Below are 18,932 nucleotides of genomic sequence, written 5' to 3' on the forward strand. Positions count from 1 at the left end.
TCTGCCCTGCACATGTCACAGTCCTCTGCCCTGCACATGTCACAGTCCTCTGCCCTGCACATGTCACAGTCCTCTGTCCTGTCCTGCACACGTCACAGTCCTCTGCCCTGCACACGTCACAGTCCTCTGTCCTGCACTCGTCACAGTGCTCTGTCCTGCACACGTCACAGTCCTCTGCCCTGCACATGTCACAGTCCTCTGCCCTGCACATGTCACAGTCCTCTGTCCTGCACATGTCACAGTCCTCTGCCCTGCACACGTCACAGTCCTCTGCCCTGCACACGTCACAGTCCTCTGTCCTGCACACGTCACAGTCCTCTGTCCTGCACACGTCACAGTCCTCTGCCCTGCACATGTCACAGTCCTCTGCCCTGCACATGTCACAGTCCTCTGTCCTGTCCTGCACACGTCACAGTGCTCTGCCCTGCACTCGTCACAGTGCTCTGTCCTGCACACGTCACAGTCCTCTGTCCTGCACACGTCACAGTCCTCTGCCCTGCACACGTCACAGTCCTCTGTCCTGCACTCGTCACAGTCCTCTGTCCTGCACTCGTCACAGTCCTCTGTCCTGCACACGTCACAGTCCTCTGCCCTGCACACGTCACAGTCCTCTGTCCTGCACACGTCACAGTCCTCTGCCCTGCACACGTCACAGTCCTCTGCCCTGCACTCGTCACAGTCCTCTGTCCTGCACACGTCACAGTCCTCTGTCCTGCACTCGGGACGCCATCACCTTGGTTCTGCCTGGGGCATGTCAGCTGAGGGTGCTGGGCCCAGCCCGGCTCTGCGTCTCCGTGGTCCTGCCAGGGCACCCTCTCCCCGCCCCCCGCCCCATCTTTGCTCCCCTCTCCCCCTCCCCCCAGCGACACCGCCAGCGGCCTGCCCACTCCTGTCCAGACGCCTCACCTCCTCCCGTGTGGCGGCATCCGGTCCACTGCCCAGGGTCCCAGCCTCCTTTAGGGGCTGCGGGGTGCCCTTGCTTGTTGTGTATTTCCTCGCCTGCCTCTCGCCCCCCGCCCCCGGCCGCCAGCACAGCTCTGTAAGCAGAGGAGCTCGGTACCCAGGTCTGCCCGCGTGGACGTGGACGGAGTCTCAGACTCTGGCCGCCCGCCCAGCGATGCCTCTGACCGTAAGAGACACGGGGGGGCTCCCCCCTTCCGACAGCCCGAGCACCCGCCCCCAGGTCCCACCCATGTGCACAGAGGAGCTGCTGTGACATCACCGGGCCCCACGGGTGGGCACGGGGACAACAGGTGTTTGTTTCCCACAACTCCGGGGCCACAGACCGGGGGTCAAGGTGTGTCCGCAAGGGCGGCTCCCTCCTGAGGCTTCCTCTCCCGGCTTTGGGCTGCTGCCACCTGGCTGTGTGGTCACCGGATTCTTCTTCAGCCCTGTCACCCAGGGCCACACCCTCGTGACCTCAGCTCACCCCGTCCCCTCCCAGGGCCCTGCCTGCAAACCCGGTCATGCCGGGGGTAGGAGGGCCTCCAGATACGGATCTGGGGGGACACGCACCTGCAGAGAGAGAAACACTTTTTACTTTTCTTTTCCAAGTGAGAGAAAGGGAGACAGACAGCCTCCTGCGTGCACCCAGACCAGGAACTACCCACAACCTCTGTCTGGGGCCCGTGCTCCCAACGAAGCCGGTCCGTTTTGTTTTCTTAAGCGATACAATGTGTTTCACTAAAGGACATGTGGATGGGCGCATGCCCTTCTGACCTTATAATGAAACTTCTCTTTTCTTTCTTATTAGACTGCCTCATATATTTCATTTCTTTCTTGGCTTGACGTTGAAACTTGGAAAAGACCTAATTCATCCTTCTTTTTATTTTAATTTTTTTTGGCTAAACTATTTGTGCTTCAAGCACTCTGGAAGTGACAAATGCTTCTAAAGATCAAAAAAAAAAACCCCCACCAAACTATGAATTGTCCTTTTTGGAAGCTTTGGGAATGGGGAAGAGCTCATCTGTCTTCAGACGCACCTCGAGGGTCTCCCTCATCCACGGGAGGGGGTGGGGGGGGTTCCACTTTACTTGCCCTTCACTCTGAGCAGTTCTGACTGTGTCGGCTCAGAGGAAACCACGACACACTCCAGCCAGTAAGTGGTTTAGTCCGGAACGTCACCACGACCCGTTTCTGCACATCCCACGGGGAAGGACACTGGCCAGGACAGAGTCAGGGCCTCCGAGGCAGCCCGCCCACGCCCCACTCACCCACTTTTGACCTTTTGACCTTTCAAGTCAACCATGACGCCCTGCTCTGAACTTCACTTCCTTCTTGCCATGGCAACGGGACCAGCGTGCCCTCCAGCCGGCATCCCTTACGCCCGGAGGACCTCACTGACGGCAGCGGCCGGGGTCCTTCCGCCTAAGCGACCCCCCTGACCCCGGCAGAAGCCCCCGTCTGCGCACGGAGGACCTCACTGACGGCAGCGGCCGGGGTCCTTCCGCCTAAGCGACCCCCCTGACCCCGGCAGAAGCCCCCGTCTGCGCACGGAGGACCTCAGTGGGAACCACAGTGTGCTCGCCACCTGACACTCGGGCTCCCGGATTGCGATCTCCTGCTCAGATAAAGGCTCCTGGTCCTTTAAGGCCCCCCCCCCCGCTATTTTGTTGGTGGTCATTGTTCTGCACAGTCAGCCCTGTTGAATAGCCTTCTCTGGACCTATAACACTTAATACTCTGCTTTGAAATTTAGCACTAGATTTGCGGACGGACTCAAACGGGCTTCTCATTGCTGATGTTCTGAATTTTAACTCTGTATTTTAAAATATTTCCCCAAACAGCCATCTCCCCTGAGAGACCCCCCCCCCCAGCCTGTCCTGGTGGTGACCGGGTGATGCTTGGGCATGGGGGCCGGAGACTTGAGCTGGCTCCTCACCCCACAGGAGGCCAGACCTGGCCTGTCACTGCGCTGACCTGCGGGGCAGGACAGGGTCCCCGTGTACCTGGTCTGCCCTGTTCTGCCCACAGCCTCCTCTCTGAGGAAGGCTGTGACCATGACCACCTGGCTGTCCCGGCCACTCAGCAGGCAGCCGGTGGTGCCTGGGCTTGGCCATTCCCTCCCTCACGGTCCTCGGGGACAGGGACCCGACAGACTGGGGCGCATTTTTTATTCGGTCACTTTATTCCTCACGCCGAAGCTTGAGGTTTTTGTAAAAGAGAAATCAAACTCAGGGAGGTCCTGAAGGAGCCAGCTCGAGGCCTGCACACTGGCTAACAGCCCAGCAAGACTGGACCCTGGTGGTGTCTCCTGGTAAATGACTCGGGAAGCGAAGGCACCAGGCCCCACAGAGGAGAGGACGGAAGTCTAGGATGGCTCTCACTCCCCCACACCTACTGGAGAGTGGATGCAAGAGGCCAGAGCACCAGCGAGGAAGTCATCCGGGGCCTCCAGAGTTGAGAGGGAGACAGCAGAGGTGGGAGGGGGGCAGAAAGACAGAGAGAGAGAGAGAGAGAGAGAGAGAGAGGGAGAGAGAGAGGAGGGGGAGAGAGGAGGGGGAGAGAGGAAGAGAGAGACCACGGCTGATCACGGAGGACACGCCCTGTTCTTAGAAGCCATGGTTGCACTGAGTGTGGGGTGTGCGTAGCTTGTCTGGTCAGTTTGCTCGGTTAGCGGGCTCGGTTAGCTTTCCCGGTCGGTCGGTCGGCGTGGTGGTTTGCTAGTTGCACAGACGGCCCGGGACTCCCTGGGCGGGACCGTGTTCCCGACTGGCCGCACTTTGGAGCCTCAGTCGTGGGGAACCTGAGCCTGGCTTTTGAGCAGGAGAAACACAGCCAGAAACCCCAGGGGGCCTGGGCCTGTTGCGTGCCCTTTGGCGCTGACTCTGCACGGTCTCGGCAGCCACACCGCCTGCGTCTTCTGTCCTGGGACCCGGGCAGGGACAGACAGGGTCTGCGCTCGGGAAGGAGGGGGTCGCTGCTGCAAACACTGCCTTCCAAGCCCCCCAGTTGTGAAAAGTGCCCATAAATGTGAGAGATGTCAGCCAGGGCAGAATACACAGCTAAGTACATCGTGGAGGGAACTTCACGGCCATCTCTCCAGGAAGGCTGGTGTGGGGTGCCGGCTGTGACCTGCAGGGACTCACGTGACGGTGGCACCTGGCTCTGAATCCCACCCCAGGGGCCTCCCCTGCCCAGCGGCTCCGGCACAACCAGCTGCCGTCACCTCCCGGGCGACACTGTTGAGAATTAGACCCTTCTTATAAAATATCCTGTGTCATCTGTTTCCAGTCAAAATCCCATCACAGTGCATTTAGTGTTTTTTTTTTTTTTCTTCAAATAGCAACACCGATTTAGAAGAGCTTAGGAGACCCCCTTAGCTCTGCCGGGCAAGCGGATCCTGAGAGTGGAGAGAATTCTATGCGGACAGTCGGTGGCGGAACTCCTGAATTTCAGAGTCGGCTCCGGGCCCTTGGACATGGCCGTGTTTCCACGGCTTCACAGGAAGCGGCCCGGGCCCTGTCTTCCCTTTCAGAGACCTCAGCCTGTACCGGTTGCCTCTCAGTTCTAAAACCTTCACTGCTTTTTAAAAACTGTTCCTCTCCTTCAACTGATCCCTGAACTAGCTGTTTGCTCTGTGAGCCTCTGGTGAGTGTCTGGTTCGTCTGTAAGTGCCTGTAAAGCTGGCAGTTTGGCTGTTCGCCTTAGCTTCCTTCCTAAGTTGGGGGGGGCAGTGAGGGGCCCAGACCTCTCCCCCCACCCTGCGAGGGCCTCGAAGTCATGCTCCTGAGAAGTTCCACCTCCCTCAGGGGCAGCTGACCTGAAAATCCCCTCTTTCCCCAGGAAAAGTCGAGGGACACTTCCTTTGACAAATAAACACCAAAAAACACCTTATTTTTTCAAAACACTGTGATGCTCAGTGAAGTGTCTTAGAACCAGCGTTGGAACTGTGCCCAGAGGGGCTTGCCCTCCCCCTCGCTGGGCGTGCCCACAGGGCAGAAGGAAGGAGGGGAGGGTGTGCTGACCCCCTGCTGTGCAGCCAGCAGGGACGCTGAGGCACAGACAGAACAGGGAAGAAAAGCACCTCATGGCAACTGGTGAAAATAGAGGCACCGTTATTGTGTTTATTCACGTTGAGGGCTTCAATGTGGGAGTCCCGTTCCAGCTCGGTGTCCACTGTGCAGGCCAGCCATGGTGCCCTCAGGGACGCTGTGCAAGGGCTGGGATCAGGACAGAGGGGACTAACCTTCCGAATGACAACAGACACCGGGGAGCCTGGTCAGGACTCTCCCTAAGTTCGCAGGGAGGGAGGCTGGTAAGGTCCCACATTCTGGAGTTCTCCACGACGTCTGCATGGGACGGGGTAACCCACCCGGAGGCCCAGGGGCCCGCTGGCCCAGCCCGGCCCAGGGCACCGGCTCCTTGACCGCCTCTCCTGAGATGATGGCGACTTTTCCCACCGTGACTTTGGAGAAAAATGGGCCCAGGAGAACCCCGTCCGCACACTGAACAGGCGATTGGGCTGAACTGCGTCCCCGGGGGGCCCCCGGGGAGAGCCCCTTCGTGCCCGTCACACGCCTCAGCCCCGGTTCCCCAGGAAGACGGCTTCTCCGGGAACACCGGTCACTTTGCGTGGCCTGGGGAGCTCCGTCCAGCTCCCGGAGGGTCACACCAGGGTCATGACCTTCAGCGCAGCCGGCTGGAACCTGCGAATCTTCTTCTTTAGTGCCCTGGAGGCCCTGATGCGGCAGAGGGTGGGCGCCGGGGGCAGAGGCGGCTGGGACCCGGCAGGGGCCCGCAGGGGCAGCGGGGTGGCCGCCCCCGGCCAGGCCGGGCAGTGCCCGGCGCCCTGCCTGCCGTCCTCTGCGTCGCTGCCGCTGGACTCCCTGTCCCCGAAGCGGTTTGCGGTGTGGTCGCTGGCCTCGTCCTTGCTGGTCTCGGCGATGGTGGAGCGGAACAGGGAGACGCGCTTGGCTGACCGCTCGGAGCCGCCGGACTCGGAGCCGCCGGACTCGCTGCCGGCCTGGGGGTCCCGGCGGGGCGGCCTGGGCCGGGCCGGGGCGCCTGTGGGGCGCGGGCCGCCCCCTCTCCGCGTGGCGGGCCTCGGGGGCCCCGGGCCAGGGCCCTGGACGCCGGCCGGGCGGGCCCGGGCCGAGATCTCCACGGAGGACTGCCACCCACGCTGCCGCCTCCGGGCCTCCCCGCCGGCCCCCGCCGCGGGCGCTGCTTCCAAGGGGAACAGGGCCTGGGCCGACCCCCCTGGGCCCCCCGGGCGGGCCACCAGCAGGGGGACGAGGAAGGACACGGGGTAGAGGCTGGACTCGGAGCAGGACCGGCCGGGGGGAGACTCCGTGGCCTGGACAGGCCTCCTCCTGAGTCCGGAGACCCAGGCTCGGGGCTGGGGGGCGATGAGGGCGCCCCAGGGGGGCAGCGGCCTTCCCGACCTCGGCACCTGGTCGCCGGTCCCCCTCCCCATCTTCACAGCCTGGGCCGTGGGGGGGCCCGTTCCCAGCCCTGCCTGGGGGGCCCCGCTGCCCGCGGCTCGGGGGTGGACACGGGGCGCAGGGGCCGCCCCGGCTGGTGCCCTGGCTGCGCCCCCCCAGCCATCGGGGGCCGCCTGCTGAGCCCGGGAGTGGGGAGACAGGGACCCACCCCCCCGCTCAGGGCCGCCAGGGGGGGTCCCCACACGGACGCAGCTGCTGGAGGGCCTCTCTCTCCCCTCTGGAAGGCTGCTGAGGTGCGGGGCGCCCCCCGGGGGCCCAGGACCCCGGCGCTCAGGGCTGTCCCCACCTGTGTCCCTCCTCTGAGGCCCCCCTCCCACGGCCGCTCTTCCCGGGGAGGAGGTCAGCCTCTCTGGACGACCCTCACTGTCTGCTCCCCGGGGTGGGCACAGCGCACAGCTTGGGGGTCCCTGCTCACCCACGCTGCCCCGTGGGGGCTTCGCTTGGCCCCGCAGCCCAAGCAGCCTGTCCATGCAGGTTCGGGCTGGGCCAGCTTCGAGGGTGAGTCCAGTGTGGGTCGAGTTTGGACCTGACGGGCCGGCACGGGACGAGCTAGCGGGTGGCGAGCGGCCATCGCCCTGTGGGGTCTCCTTGGCCAGAGCAAAGAGGGGGCTCTGCAGGGCCACCGCGTGCAGGGGGCTGGGGTACGCGTACACCTCCCTGCCGCCCCTGGACACCAGGTCACGCTGGTACTTGGCGTCCAGCACCTGGGCAGGGAGGCTGCCCCCGGGACTGAGAACGGAGGTGGACACAGCGTCCGCGCTGGCCGCTGGGAGCCCAGCCTCAGCCGGCAGCAGTCGCTCCAGGTCCCCTGGGAAGGAGAAAAATGAACCGATACAGAAACCGATGCAGGGCAGAACCGAACACAGTCTTCCCCACGCCACCGGTCACACGCTCAAGGTCCCCACCCAGGAGGAACCCGCCCACGGCCTGCCACCGGCGTGGCACCAGGACACGGAGTGGACGGGCCTCCCGCACACACCGGCTCTGTCACCGGTCCAGCCCTCCCCCTGCAGGGACAGCTTAGCCGATACATCCTAGACACCCATGTGTTCGCTCGACCTGGAGGATGCCCAGAAAGGCAGGCACCCCCGGTGGATGTCGGGGACAGACCTTCCCGGAGGACAAAGGGAAGGGGGGACGCTCGCCCAGAAATGACCAGACAAGTGTCACTAAAACCGGGTCGTCTCATACTGGAAATAAACCACGTCCAAGGACAACATTCCTCCTTTAAGGACAGCCGGAGAAAAGCAAAGGCCCTCCCCCTGGCCCGGAAGAGCCCTCGGGTGAACTGGACTCCCCTGGCCCTCTGTCCGAGCAGGTCCCACACCACTGGGGACGGGCACCAGGACCTGGAAGAGCCCTCGGGTGAACTGGACTCCCCTGGCCCTCTGTCCGAGCAGGTCCCACACCACTGGGGACGGGCACCAGGACCTGGAAGAACCCTCGGGTGAACTGGACTCCCCTGGCCCTCTGTCCGAGCAGGTCCCACACCACTGGGGACGGGCACCAGGACCTGGAAGAACCCTCGGGTGAACTGGACTCCCCTGGCCCTCTGTCCGAGCAGGTCCCACACCACTGGGGACGGGCACCAGGACCCGGAAGAGCCCTCGGGTGAACTGGACTCCCCTGGCCCTCTGTCCGAGCAGGTCCCACACCACTGGGGACGGGCACCAGGACCTGGAAGAACCCTCGGGTGAACTGGACTCCCCTGGCCCTCTGTCCACACAGGTCCCACGCCACTGGGGACGGACACCAGGCAGGCTGTGTGGGGGTTTTGGAAGGATGTTTTAAAAAGCTTTCTGATGTTCATTTTAAATAAGAAAAAAAATGCTATTTATTTTAACAGCCCTGCTCTAGTGAACGCAAGTGGGCATTTGATTCCTAACTCCAACTGAAACCCGGACACGTCAACAGGACATTTGGGGCGCTGCCTGCTGGGCTGGTACCAGCTCCACCCCCAGGCTGCGCTCAGTATCCCCCCCTTCTGGGAGGGCACCGGGGGTCCACGCCCCTCAGGCGTCCCCACCGCCTGGTACCAGCTCCACCCCCAGGCTGCGCTCAGTATCCCCCCCTCCTGGGAGGGCACCGGGGGTCCACGCCCCTCAGGCGTCCCCACCGCCTGGTACCAGCTCCACCCCCAGGCTGCGCTCAGTATCCCCCCCCTCCTGGGAGGGCACCGGGGGTCCACACCCCTCAGCTGTCCCACAGCCTGGGATGGGGCTTCCCATGCTTCCTGGACGTCTTACCTGTGGACACCGGCCGGGGCCGGGGCGTGCCCTGCAGAAGCTGGCCGGCACCCTCCTCAGGGGTCTGGAGTCCCCACACAGGCAGGGGGGCCCCGCAGATGGTGGTCTCATCGGCAGACCAGGGCCGGCAGTCCCCTGCACTGGTCCTGGCCTTGGGGGCGGTGGGCAGAAAAGTGCTGAGGGAGGAGGACAGGCGGTCACTGCACACGGACGTGCAGGAGGCGGACAGGGAACAGGAGCCACCATCGCTCAGCTCGTAGAAGCCTGGACGGGCAGACAGAGGAGGTCAGCGAGGCTGTGTGGTCAGCGCGGGCTGTGTGGTCAGCGCAGGCTGTGTGGTCAGCGCGGGCTGTGTATGTATGTGCGTGCTGGGTGGTCAGCGCGGGCTGTGTGGTCAGCGTGGGCTGTGTGGTCAGCGCAGGCTGTGTGGTCAGCGTGGGCTGTGAGGTCAGCGCGGGCTGTGTGGTCAGCGCGGGCTGTGTGGTCAGCGCGGGCTGTGTGGTCAGCGCAGGCTGTGTGGTCAGCGTGGGCTGTGAGGTCAGCGCGGGCTGTGTGGTCAGCGCAGGCTGTGTGGTCAGCGCGGGCTGTGAGGTCAGCGCGGGCTGTGTGGTCAGCACAGGCTGTGTATGTATGTGCGTGCTGTGTGGTCAGCGTGGGCTGTGTGGTCAGCGCGGGCTGTGTGGTCAGCGCGGGCTGTGTGTATGTGTGTGCGTGCTCTGCATGCGTGAGTGTGCATATGCTGCGCACATACACGTGCACACACCTGTGTGCATGTGTGCACATTTGCAAGTGTGTATATATACCTGTGTGTATGCATGTACTGGTGTGTGCGCACACACATGTTTGCATGTGCATATGTGTACCTGTGTGTCTATGTACATGTGAGTCTATAGCTGTGTGTGCCGTGTACCCGAGCTGGGCCGGCTGTCGCTGTCCGGCCCCTCGACGGATGTCCTGCGCACGTCCAGCTGCAGCTCGCTGATCTGCTGGTCCAGTTGGTCCAGGTGTGTCTTCAGGCCGACGTCCTGGCGCCTCAGGCGGCTCTGGGAGGGAGAGCACGGATGTCGGGGGCCCCGAGCCGCTGCCATGTGCACACAGTTCAAACCCCGCGGCCCCTGCTCCTCCCTGGAGACACCATCGGCTGCGTCCCCGTCCCCAGGAGAGACAGCCCACTGACCCCTCCTGCCTCCAACAGCTTCTCTCCTCACCGCAGACGCCTTGCCATCACTTCCAGTGGGGTCGCTTTCCTGAGGAGGCAGTGTCACTGCCTGTGAGTGAAGTGAGGGTCGGAGAGCAGGGCCACAGCTCCCGTGGTGGGAGCCGCACGTGGCTTCTCTGCCTGCTGTTCTTAGGTCTCCGCAAAAGCCTCCTTCCCGGGCCCCTGCCTGGACCTCGAGCTTGGTGCCAGTGGCCCAGAGTCTGTCCACGGAGTCCGGGGGAGCTGACCTCTGCCTTTCCCAGTGGATGAAAGTCCCCAGAAGAGAAGAAGGGCCCCCTTGCTGCACATTCTTACCCCTTATTGGACGGCCAGAGGCTGTATGCTCTCGCTGGCGGAGGGGGCCCACCAGGCAGGACAGGGCCAGCCCCCCTGCAAGGTTGCAGCCTGAAAACCTGTGCGAGCCCCTCTGGTCTCCGGGCTCCCAGCTGAGCTCTGCTGGGAGACTGTCTCCAGGCCTCGGCCTCCCAACTGTGAACTGCGTGGGTCACACACACATGTGTGTGCATGTGATATAATATGTGTGTGTATGTTACATAATATGCATGTAACACAATGCATGTATTATATAATGTGTGCGCTATATACAACATGCATGTATGTGCACATATAACATAACAGGCATGTGGTTAATGCTCATAACACATTCACACATGCATTCATGTAACTGTATATTATATAACACAGATAATGCATGTATGTATGATACACACATAACACATATTGTATATATCATACATACATGTGGTTAGTGCTTACACACATTCACAGACACACACACACACACACACGTGTGCATGTGAGCCGCATGTGCGGAGTGGTTCATAAACACCGGTTTCCTTTTTTCGACGATGAAACTTCACCCAGTTTTCAAGGTCCACTGCGTGCATTCCTTGCTCTGATTAACAATTGAGTTTAAGGAAAATAATTAACAAAGGTAATTACGTGGTTCATCCCGTTTCAGAAAACGATTAATGTGATTCAGATTTTTATGTAGGAAATGAGGAAATCCCCTGAGCCTCAAATTATGGGGCTCGGGAAGTTGCTTCAGCAATTTCACCAACATGGGAGCTGCAGCCAGGAGAGAAGCAGGTGGCAACAATTGCTGCCTCTTCCTGAGGGGTAGGTGGGTGCAGCCTGCAGTGCCCAGGGCCAGGCCTGTCGGGCAGCCCGGCGAGACCGTCACACCAAAGTCCACGTTCCCCAGGGCCCGCCTGCCTGTGTGGCAGGGACAGTCACACCACTCCCACACGGTCTCGGCCCGTCACATGGCCGACACCAGCCCTGAACGCGATCCGAGTTTACGCTCCAGAACCGCCCCGACGGGCCTCACGTCCCGGCTTCTCCCCCAGAGCGCTCAGACCTGGGGAGCTTGCCCAGGTGGACGCTGAGCCGGACGGAGCCAGCGGAGCGTGCGGAGAAGCCTCTGGTCAGCCACCGCGGCGTGAAATCACTTAGCCTCTCACAGGGGGCCAGCGTGGGCTCTGACCACAAAGAACTTGCTTTCCCGTCGTAAAGCAACGGCATGGTGCCAACAGAAAGGTAGGTTCCTGTGTCAGCCACCACTTAGTGTCTGAGACGCGGCAGGGACCTCTTCCACATCCTCTGCAGGGAGAGTCTCTCAGACCCCCCCCCTGGGTTGGCTCCCTCCCTCCCTCCCTCCCTCCCTCCCTCCCTCCTTCCCTCCCTCCCTCCCTCTCTCTCTCCCTCCCTCCTTCCTTCCCTCCCTCCCTCCCTCCCTCTCCAACCCCCCTTTCAAAACAAGAGTCGCCCTGTGTGTGTTGGGGCCCACAGCTCTGTGATTAATGTTTGCCAGCCGGGCCTTTGGGGGAGGGGGTTTGATTAGTGTCTGGGGGCCACACACAGCTCTCCGGTCCCCACAGATGACTTGCTGTGTCCCCAGAACCCGCTGCCCACAGAGGGCTTCACGGTCCAGGCTGCACTGTCCTCAGTACCCCTGCCCACCCCGCACAGGGGCTTTTATGTCTCCGCTGTCCATCAGCCCCTTCCTGGTGTCAAGCTTTGTGTTGAATCAAAAGTGCCTGTGGGAACCGGGGTCAAGCATGGGCCCTGCAGAGCCAGCCACAGAGGGCACTGAGTAAAGGGGACCGTGGGAGCCACCCTGACTCCCTCCAGAGCAAGCTGGGGGCCACCTCCACTCCCCACAGCTGCCGGCTCACTGTCCAGCCACCGTCCAGGGACAGCAGAGAGCACACCCACGGCTCCCCAGGAGGTGGGGGCACCCTGGCATCAATGCAGATTCCCGCCGACTACGACTCCAGGCCCTGCCTGGGAACCTGCACTCTAGCAAGCTCCCCTGGGACCACAAAGATTGTCTTTTTTTTTTTTTTTTATGATCACAAACCAACAAAAAACCCGGAAACGTCCACTGCTGTGGAAAATGCACATCGGGCCCGTCCTCCTTATAAAAGGCCCTCTTTCTCTCTGAGAGAGAACGCCTGCCCTCCACCGACCCTGTCCTTGCTCCCGTGCTCAGCTGCGACCCAGCCTTCTCGTGCTCGAGGGCAGGTTCTGAGGACGAAAGGGACAACGCCCCAACGTTCAGGAAACAGAGACGGCATCAGAGACACCTCTTTCTTTCCTTGAAAGTCGTGGAAAGGAACCATTTCCCAGCCGTGTTCCATGACTAGGGCAGGTGCCTTGTGTGGGGGTAAACACCGTCCATCGGCAAAGGCCGGGGTCACAGGTCAGCCTCAGGGATAACAGGCGTGAGAGACCCGCAGACAGAAGCCCTCAGGGCTCAGTGGCCGCCTTGCCCTCCCTCGTGACCTTGAGCTGGGGCTCTCCCCTCCCTCCTGAGAGTTCAAGAAACAAGCGAGTCTGTCCAAGGAAAACCAGGCAGTGTTCACAGCTGCAGCCAGACCCTCAGCTGGTCCAGCTGCGTGTATTGTGCAACTGCCCGTGAAACTCTCGGGACAAGTCACAACCAGCAAAGTCAACTACCGGGAAATTCTTCAGGGCTGGATCTCACTGGGGGGGCCCCCAGGTCTGTCTTCGCCTCCCATCCGAGGGCAGCAAGCCCCTCCTGGTGGGAGACGAAGCCTCCAGACTCCTGGGCATCCACGTCTTTCCACATCAGAGACGGGATGGCAGCCCCTTCTGGTGGCGGGGGTGGGGGGCAGGAAAATCTCCATGGAAACACAGCAGGCTGAGCACAGGGCTGCCCACCCAGCCCCCCTCCCCTGCTCCGGTCAGAGGTCGCCGGCTTCCTTAGCTCAGACACACAGAGAGATGGTAAGTGCCGACATCACCTTCCTTCCGGTCCAGCCTCAGAGCTGCCCCCGATCAGTGCACACAGCACCCCGCCCGAGCCCTGCTGCGCCCTCGCCTGGCACTGCACGTGCAGTCTCCTGGTAAGCGTGACTGCGGAGGATGCAGCCGCCCGCCCCAGAAGTGCTGCGGCTCATTCTCACTTGGGACACCCAGCAGGACAAGGGTGCTGAGGGGTCAGGTGAACGGTCTTCCTGCCTTCCCACCAGAACGGTGACCACCCTGACCAGACGGACGGACACGGGGAGGGTGGGGAGGAGGGCAGAGTTAATGGGGAGTTACTGATGTCTGCGGCCGCCTGGGGTGTGAATGTCTCTGACTTGACTCTGTGTCACAGAGCTAAAGGACACTCCTAGTTTTTTCCCGGCAAGAGAAATGTTAGAAGTGTTAAGTGCGGAGCTGAAGTCTCACACACTCTTCAATTCTTCTCTTCTGATCACCTAATCCGTTCCAGGAGCAACAGTCTGCGTGTTCCTTCTGGTCCCCACGTTAAAAAAAAAAATTTAAACAAAAGAACCTGTTTGATCTCCTCTCCCAAAGGCTACTAGTAATTAGAGGCTGCGTGCTCACAGGTCTGTGCTGTGTGTTGCTGCCGCCAAGTTAATCATCAGCTCGCTCCTGCCCCCGCGACAGAGCAACTCAGGGCAGGCCTCGCCGCCCGGCCTGCGCGCTCTCCCGATGCGCACCTCGGTGGGCTATTGTGTGTGCACCGAGCTCACCTGTGAGGTAAGACATGGCTGGGAGCACACACCACCTAAGGGTGCTGCCGTGGCATGGTGAGCTCGGCGGGCAGGACAAGGTGTGGGGGCTCCTGCTCCGTGGTGGCCAGCTCCCTCCCTTCCTCTGAACCACTGCCAGGAGTCAGGTGTCTGCAGTCAGAGATGTCAACAGGGGGTCCTGGGAGGCCTCTGAGACAGGCCTTCCCGCACCGGGAATCCAGGCGGGTTAACAAGTCAGTAATGAGCTCAGCTGGCAGACAGGTAGCAAGGTGGCAGCTTCATGGGGCTCCTTTGTAAAGACCACAGCTTTTAAACAGGATTTGAATTTCTAATTAAAAAAAAAAATCTACTTAGAGTAAGAGTTCACTCCATGATAGAACTCTTTTCTATGTAGCCTTTTTATTTCCCCTTAAAAAAATTCTGTAATACCGCAAACACCCTTGTTTTTCACACACGAAGTGAACCCATAACACGGATCAATGGCAGAGAGGTAGCCAGCCGAGCCTCTGTCTTGGTTCGATCTCTAGAAAAAGGAGTTGCCTGGGGGAGGGTCCTCCGGAGGAAACGCCAGCTGAAGCCCCGAGCTCCACCGCGTCTGGGACTACGGGGACACTCCTCTCTCTGCAGCTCAGGGGCTGCCCCAAGGAGTGGGCTTTCCCCAACATTTTGTTACAACGACACGACCCCATTCAACCTCAGCACGTCCCTGGGGACCTTTGGGGGTACGCTTTGCGCGCCGGCACTGCGGCCCCTGAACCGACAGCAGGGAGAAGCTGGTACCAAGGACCTGACCGCCGTAGCACGCTCGGCCCCTGCCAGCGGATTCAATGCGTTCTTATCAAGACAGCGTGAAACTCAAACCCACAGGAAGGCGTCCCCGGGAGTCCGCGAGGAAGGAGCAGAGCCCACGCGGGGCTCAGCGCGGTGCGGTCCCGGCTGCTTTCGGGGTCCGGAGGATCCCCCAGCGCCTCGGGCCTCCGCGTCCCACTCGTTTGGAATTCAGACCCCGAAGGGCACCCCTCTTGTCAGTCGGCCGGCCGGCCGCGCGCCGCCTGCACCTGGACCGGGGCCCCGGGGCCCCACGACCCTGAGCGCGCGCTCCTTACCAGCTGCTCCTGCAGCGCCGCCAGCGCCGCCTCCAGCCGCAGCTCGTGGGCGCGGGGGCCGCGCGGGACAGGCGCCGGCGGGGGCTGCATGGCCAGGGCGCCCCGCACGCGCGCCTGCTGCCTGGCGCGCAGCCCGTGCAGCTCGTGCAGCCCGGCGAGCGCCGCGCGCAGCCGGGCGCCCACCCTGCAGCGGTCCCAGCCCGCGGGCCCCTGCTGGCCACCCGGCGCCCACATTCCGCGACCCGGCCTCCTAGAGCCTCCCAGCGCCTCTCGGAGCGTCCCCGGCCTCCCCGGCGGCGCCCCGGTCGTGCGCGCGGCCTCCTGCGCCGACTCTCCCCGCCCCCAGGCCCGCAGGTCGCCAAGTTGGGGTGGGACCTATCGGTGGCAGCGGAGGGCGGTGTCTGCACACGCCCGGAGGTCACAGCGGCCGCCCCCGGCCCAACCCCGCCCGCTGAGTCTCACGCCCAGGTGCCCTGGGGAGCGGAACGATACTGGGACCCTCAGACGGGACCCAAGAGGAAGGAGGAGCCCGGCGGAGACACGGAAGGGACGAAAGTGGAACAAACATGGTGCAAGCTTTAACTTTTTTTTTTTTTTAATGAAAAGAGATACATTCTTGCAACAGTATCTCATGGAAGGACGGTATTGCCATTATCAACTCATTATCAATTTGAACAACATATTATCATTTTCCTAATGGCATACCTCTATTTTGGAAGCCTCAGCTTGTCTTTTTAAAAGTAATAGCTTTACTGAGAAATAACTGGGCATACTGTGATTCCTTTATTGAAAGTGCATGATTCAGTGGTTCCTAGTAAATTCACAAAGTTGTACAGCTGTCACCACATTCCATTAGAGCCTCAGAGACTTAATTAACTCTGTGCCCACTAGCGGTCATCCATTCCCCATTCCCTGGCTGAACCCACTCAAGGAACTGTCCGTTCTGGACATTGTCTATAGGTAGAATTATGTAAATAAGTGGTCTTTTGTGACTGGCTTCTTTAGCTGAGCATATTTTCAAGGTTCTCCCGTGTTGTAGGGTATTAGTACTTCATTCTTTTTTTATTGCTAAATAATATCCCCTTTTATCTATCCATTCATTCGCTGTTGGACACTCGGGCTGTTTCCACTTTCTGGCTGTCATGAATAATGCTGTTGTGGAAATTCATGGACTCGTTTTCACAAGGACATGCGTTTTCATTTCTCTCGGGTCTCTATCACACAGTGGGGTTGCTGGGCCTTCGGTAGCTCTGTGTTTAACCTTTTGAAGAACTGCCAGACCCCTTTCCAAAGCGGCTGCCCCATTTCCCCTTCCCACCGTCTCTAGGAAGTTTCCGTGTTTCCACATCTGTGCCAGCATCTGTCTTCTGGGTCCTCGTGTCCCGGTAGGTGTGAGTCGGTCTCTCGTGGTGACTGTGATAGGCGTTTCCCTGATGATGCTGAGCACCTTTTTATGTGCTTTGTTTGAGTGTCTTCTCTTGAGATCTATCAGGTCCTCTACCATTTAAGAAAATTGAGTTATTTGTTGTTGTTTTTTGTTGTTGTTGTTATTGAGATGAAAGTTATTTTTAAAAATGTATTTTAGATATAATTTCCTGGTCAGATAGATGATTGGCAAATAGTTTCTCCCTTTTGTGGGTTAATCTTTCGCTTTCTTAGTCGTTGTCTTTACAGCAAAAAAAGTATTTAATTTTCATGAAGCCCAATTTATCTGCCTTTTCTTTTATTGCCTGTGCTCCTGGTGTCACGTCTAAGAAACCAGCATCGAATCCAAGGTCAAATATTGCATCTATGCTTTTAAAAAAAAAGATTTTAAAAATAGTTTTATGGCCTGACCAGGTGGTGGTGCAGTGGATAGAGTGTCGGACTGGGATGCGGAGGACCCAGGTTCGAGACCCCGAGGTCGCCAGCTTGAGTGCAGGCTCATCTGGTTTGAGCAAAAAGCTCACCAGCTTGGACCCAAGGTCGCTGGCTCAAGCAAGGGGTTACACCGTCTGCTGAAAACCTGTAGTCAAGGCACATATGAGAAAGCAATCAATGAACAACTAAGGTGTCACAACGAAAAACTGATGATTGATGCTTCTCATCTCTCTCCGTTCCTGTCTGTCTGTCCTTATTTATCCCTCTGTCTGACTCTCTCTCTCTGTCTCTGTAAAAACAAAACAAAACAAAAAACCAAAAATAGTTTTATGCTTCCATGTACGTCTTTCACCCATTTTGAGTTAGTTTTGGTGTATGGTGTGAGGTAGAGGTCCAACCTCATTCTCTTGCAGGTGGATAAGCAGATGCCCCAGCGCCATTTGTTGGGAAGGTAGCTCTCTCCCCATTAAATTGTCTTGAGACTCTTGTTGAAGTCGACTGATCCAGAAAATGAATTTCCAGGTTCTCAATTCCATTTTCCTGCTGTATGGGTCCTTCCGTCTGTCCGTCTGCCCATTCTCCTGACTGTTGTGAACACTTCAGCTTGGTAGTAGGTTTTGAAGTCAGGAGGTGTGAATCATCCACATTTTTTTTTCCCCCAAGAGTGTTTTGGCTGTTCTGGGTCCCTCGCATTTCCATGTGGATTTCAGGATCAACTTGTAGACTTCTGCCATGAAGCCGGCTGGGATTCTGATGGGGTCCGCCTGGCATCTGTGGATTTGATGGGAGCAGTCGTCCGTCCTGCCTTCCGGCGATGTCTTTAGTAGTGTTGTGCCGTTTTCAGTGCACGAGTCTCACACTTCTTTTGCTTTTTCTACATATTTTATTCTTCCTGGTAGTTATTGTAAACGGAGTGCTTTCTAATTTCATGTTCAGACTGTTCACTATTCGTGTGTAGAAACAAGCAATTGATTTCTATCCTGAGCCCAGCCAAACCTGCTGAATTTACTCATTTCAATCCATTTTTTAGTGGAGTCCTTTTTTTTTTTTTTTTTGGTAATTTACAAGGTTGTGTCAACTGGAAATACAGAGAGTTTCACTTCTTCCTTTTATATTTGAACACATTCTTTCTTTTTCCCCTTGTGTTATTGTTCACTCATGCAGATGTCTAGTTATTAACACAGAAAATGTTCATGATGCATTGTGAAGACCACAGAGCAGACCACAAACACTATGGCTCCATTAGAACTAGGTGTGTGTCTGTGCGTGCTGTGTGTTTCGTGCACAGAGGAGTGTGCAAGGCCGTAGACTTAAAATGTTGGCAGTATTTATATCTGGGTTTACTTCTCTATCAGCATGACCTGCACAATGAAATAAAAAAGTAAAAAGTTTAGTGACTCTTCTTGACTTAACAGAAGCTACCCACTTAGTTTTGTCTTCAGCCTCTCTACTTGTGGTATGACCACACGTGGACAGTGGTAGAGAGAAATTTAAGAGGGAAGAAAGTTACAGGCAGTTCTCACCTGAGACTGGATAAGGAATGTAGCGGCTTCTTCTTTTCAGTTAAAGGGAATGGCACTAACAACATTGTAGCAAGTACACAGCAGCCTCTGTGCACCTTAAACCAACCGTGTTAAATTCACAGTTACATTCTCGCCAAGGGCAGGCGCAAACAGGCCTGCCTCGGCACATCCGTCAGCACACAGACTTCTCTTTATCTGTAAAATAATCTCATCAAAATGACAGACCCCGTGATTTTCCCGCCGTGCACGTCATCGTTGCATTTCCGTGTGTCGGGCTCTCAGAGATGTTTGGACGCGTGTCCGTGTGGTTCCCGGGCACGTGAGCTTCGTTGTGTGCGGTCCTGTCATCGAGAGCGACGAGAGGTGCCTTCCTGTGGGGTTGGGAGAAGACGCCGTAGCGTTGTGCAACGCACAGCAATTCCAAACGTTTCCGCCGACCTGCTTGCCAAGGAGGATGGTGGTGACACGTCGGCGGGGCAGGCGGGGTGGGGGTGGGGGGGACACATTCAGAGAGGGACTCGGCAGA

General features: G+C 58.9%; 1 protein-coding gene across 1 annotated transcript; it reads right to left on the minus strand.

Moving 5' to 3' along the window:
- Positions 1 to 5,039: 5,039 nt before the first annotated feature.
- DACT2 (dishevelled binding antagonist of beta catenin 2) lies at positions 5,040 to 15,398 on the minus strand. The gene is made up of 4 exons (XM_066247719.1): positions 15,024 to 15,398; positions 9,602 to 9,734; positions 8,692 to 8,955; positions 5,040 to 7,253 (listed from the first exon to the last, which is right to left on the minus strand). The coding sequence occupies exons 1-4, from the start codon at positions 15,255 to 15,257 to the stop codon at positions 5,608 to 5,610; spliced, it is 2,277 nt and encodes a 758-aa protein (XP_066103816.1). The 5' UTR covers positions 15,258 to 15,398; the 3' UTR covers positions 5,040 to 5,607.
- Positions 15,399 to 18,932: the final 3,534 nt, after the last annotated feature.

Source organism: Saccopteryx bilineata, chromosome 12 (assembly GCF_036850765.1).
Source record: "Saccopteryx bilineata isolate mSacBil1 chromosome 12, mSacBil1_pri_phased_curated, whole genome shotgun sequence".
NCBI classification, from domain to species: Eukaryota; Metazoa; Chordata; class Mammalia; order Chiroptera; family Emballonuridae; genus Saccopteryx; species Saccopteryx bilineata.

Excerpts from the sequence above, each read along its gene's own strand:
- DACT2 (XM_066247719.1), bottom strand. The coding sequence starts at position 15,257 with ATGTGGGCGCCGGGTGGCCAGCAGGGGCCCGCGGGCTGGGACCGCTGC. Across the intron at positions 9,735-15,023 it reads CGGCGCTGCAGGAGCAGCTG|AGCCGCCTGAGGCGCCAGGA; the intron begins GTAAGGAGCGCG and ends TCTCCCTCCCAG. Across the intron at positions 8,956-9,601 it reads CGACAGCCGGCCCAGCTCGG|GCTTCTACGAGCTGAGCGAT; the intron begins GTACACGGCACA and ends CTGCCCGTCCAG.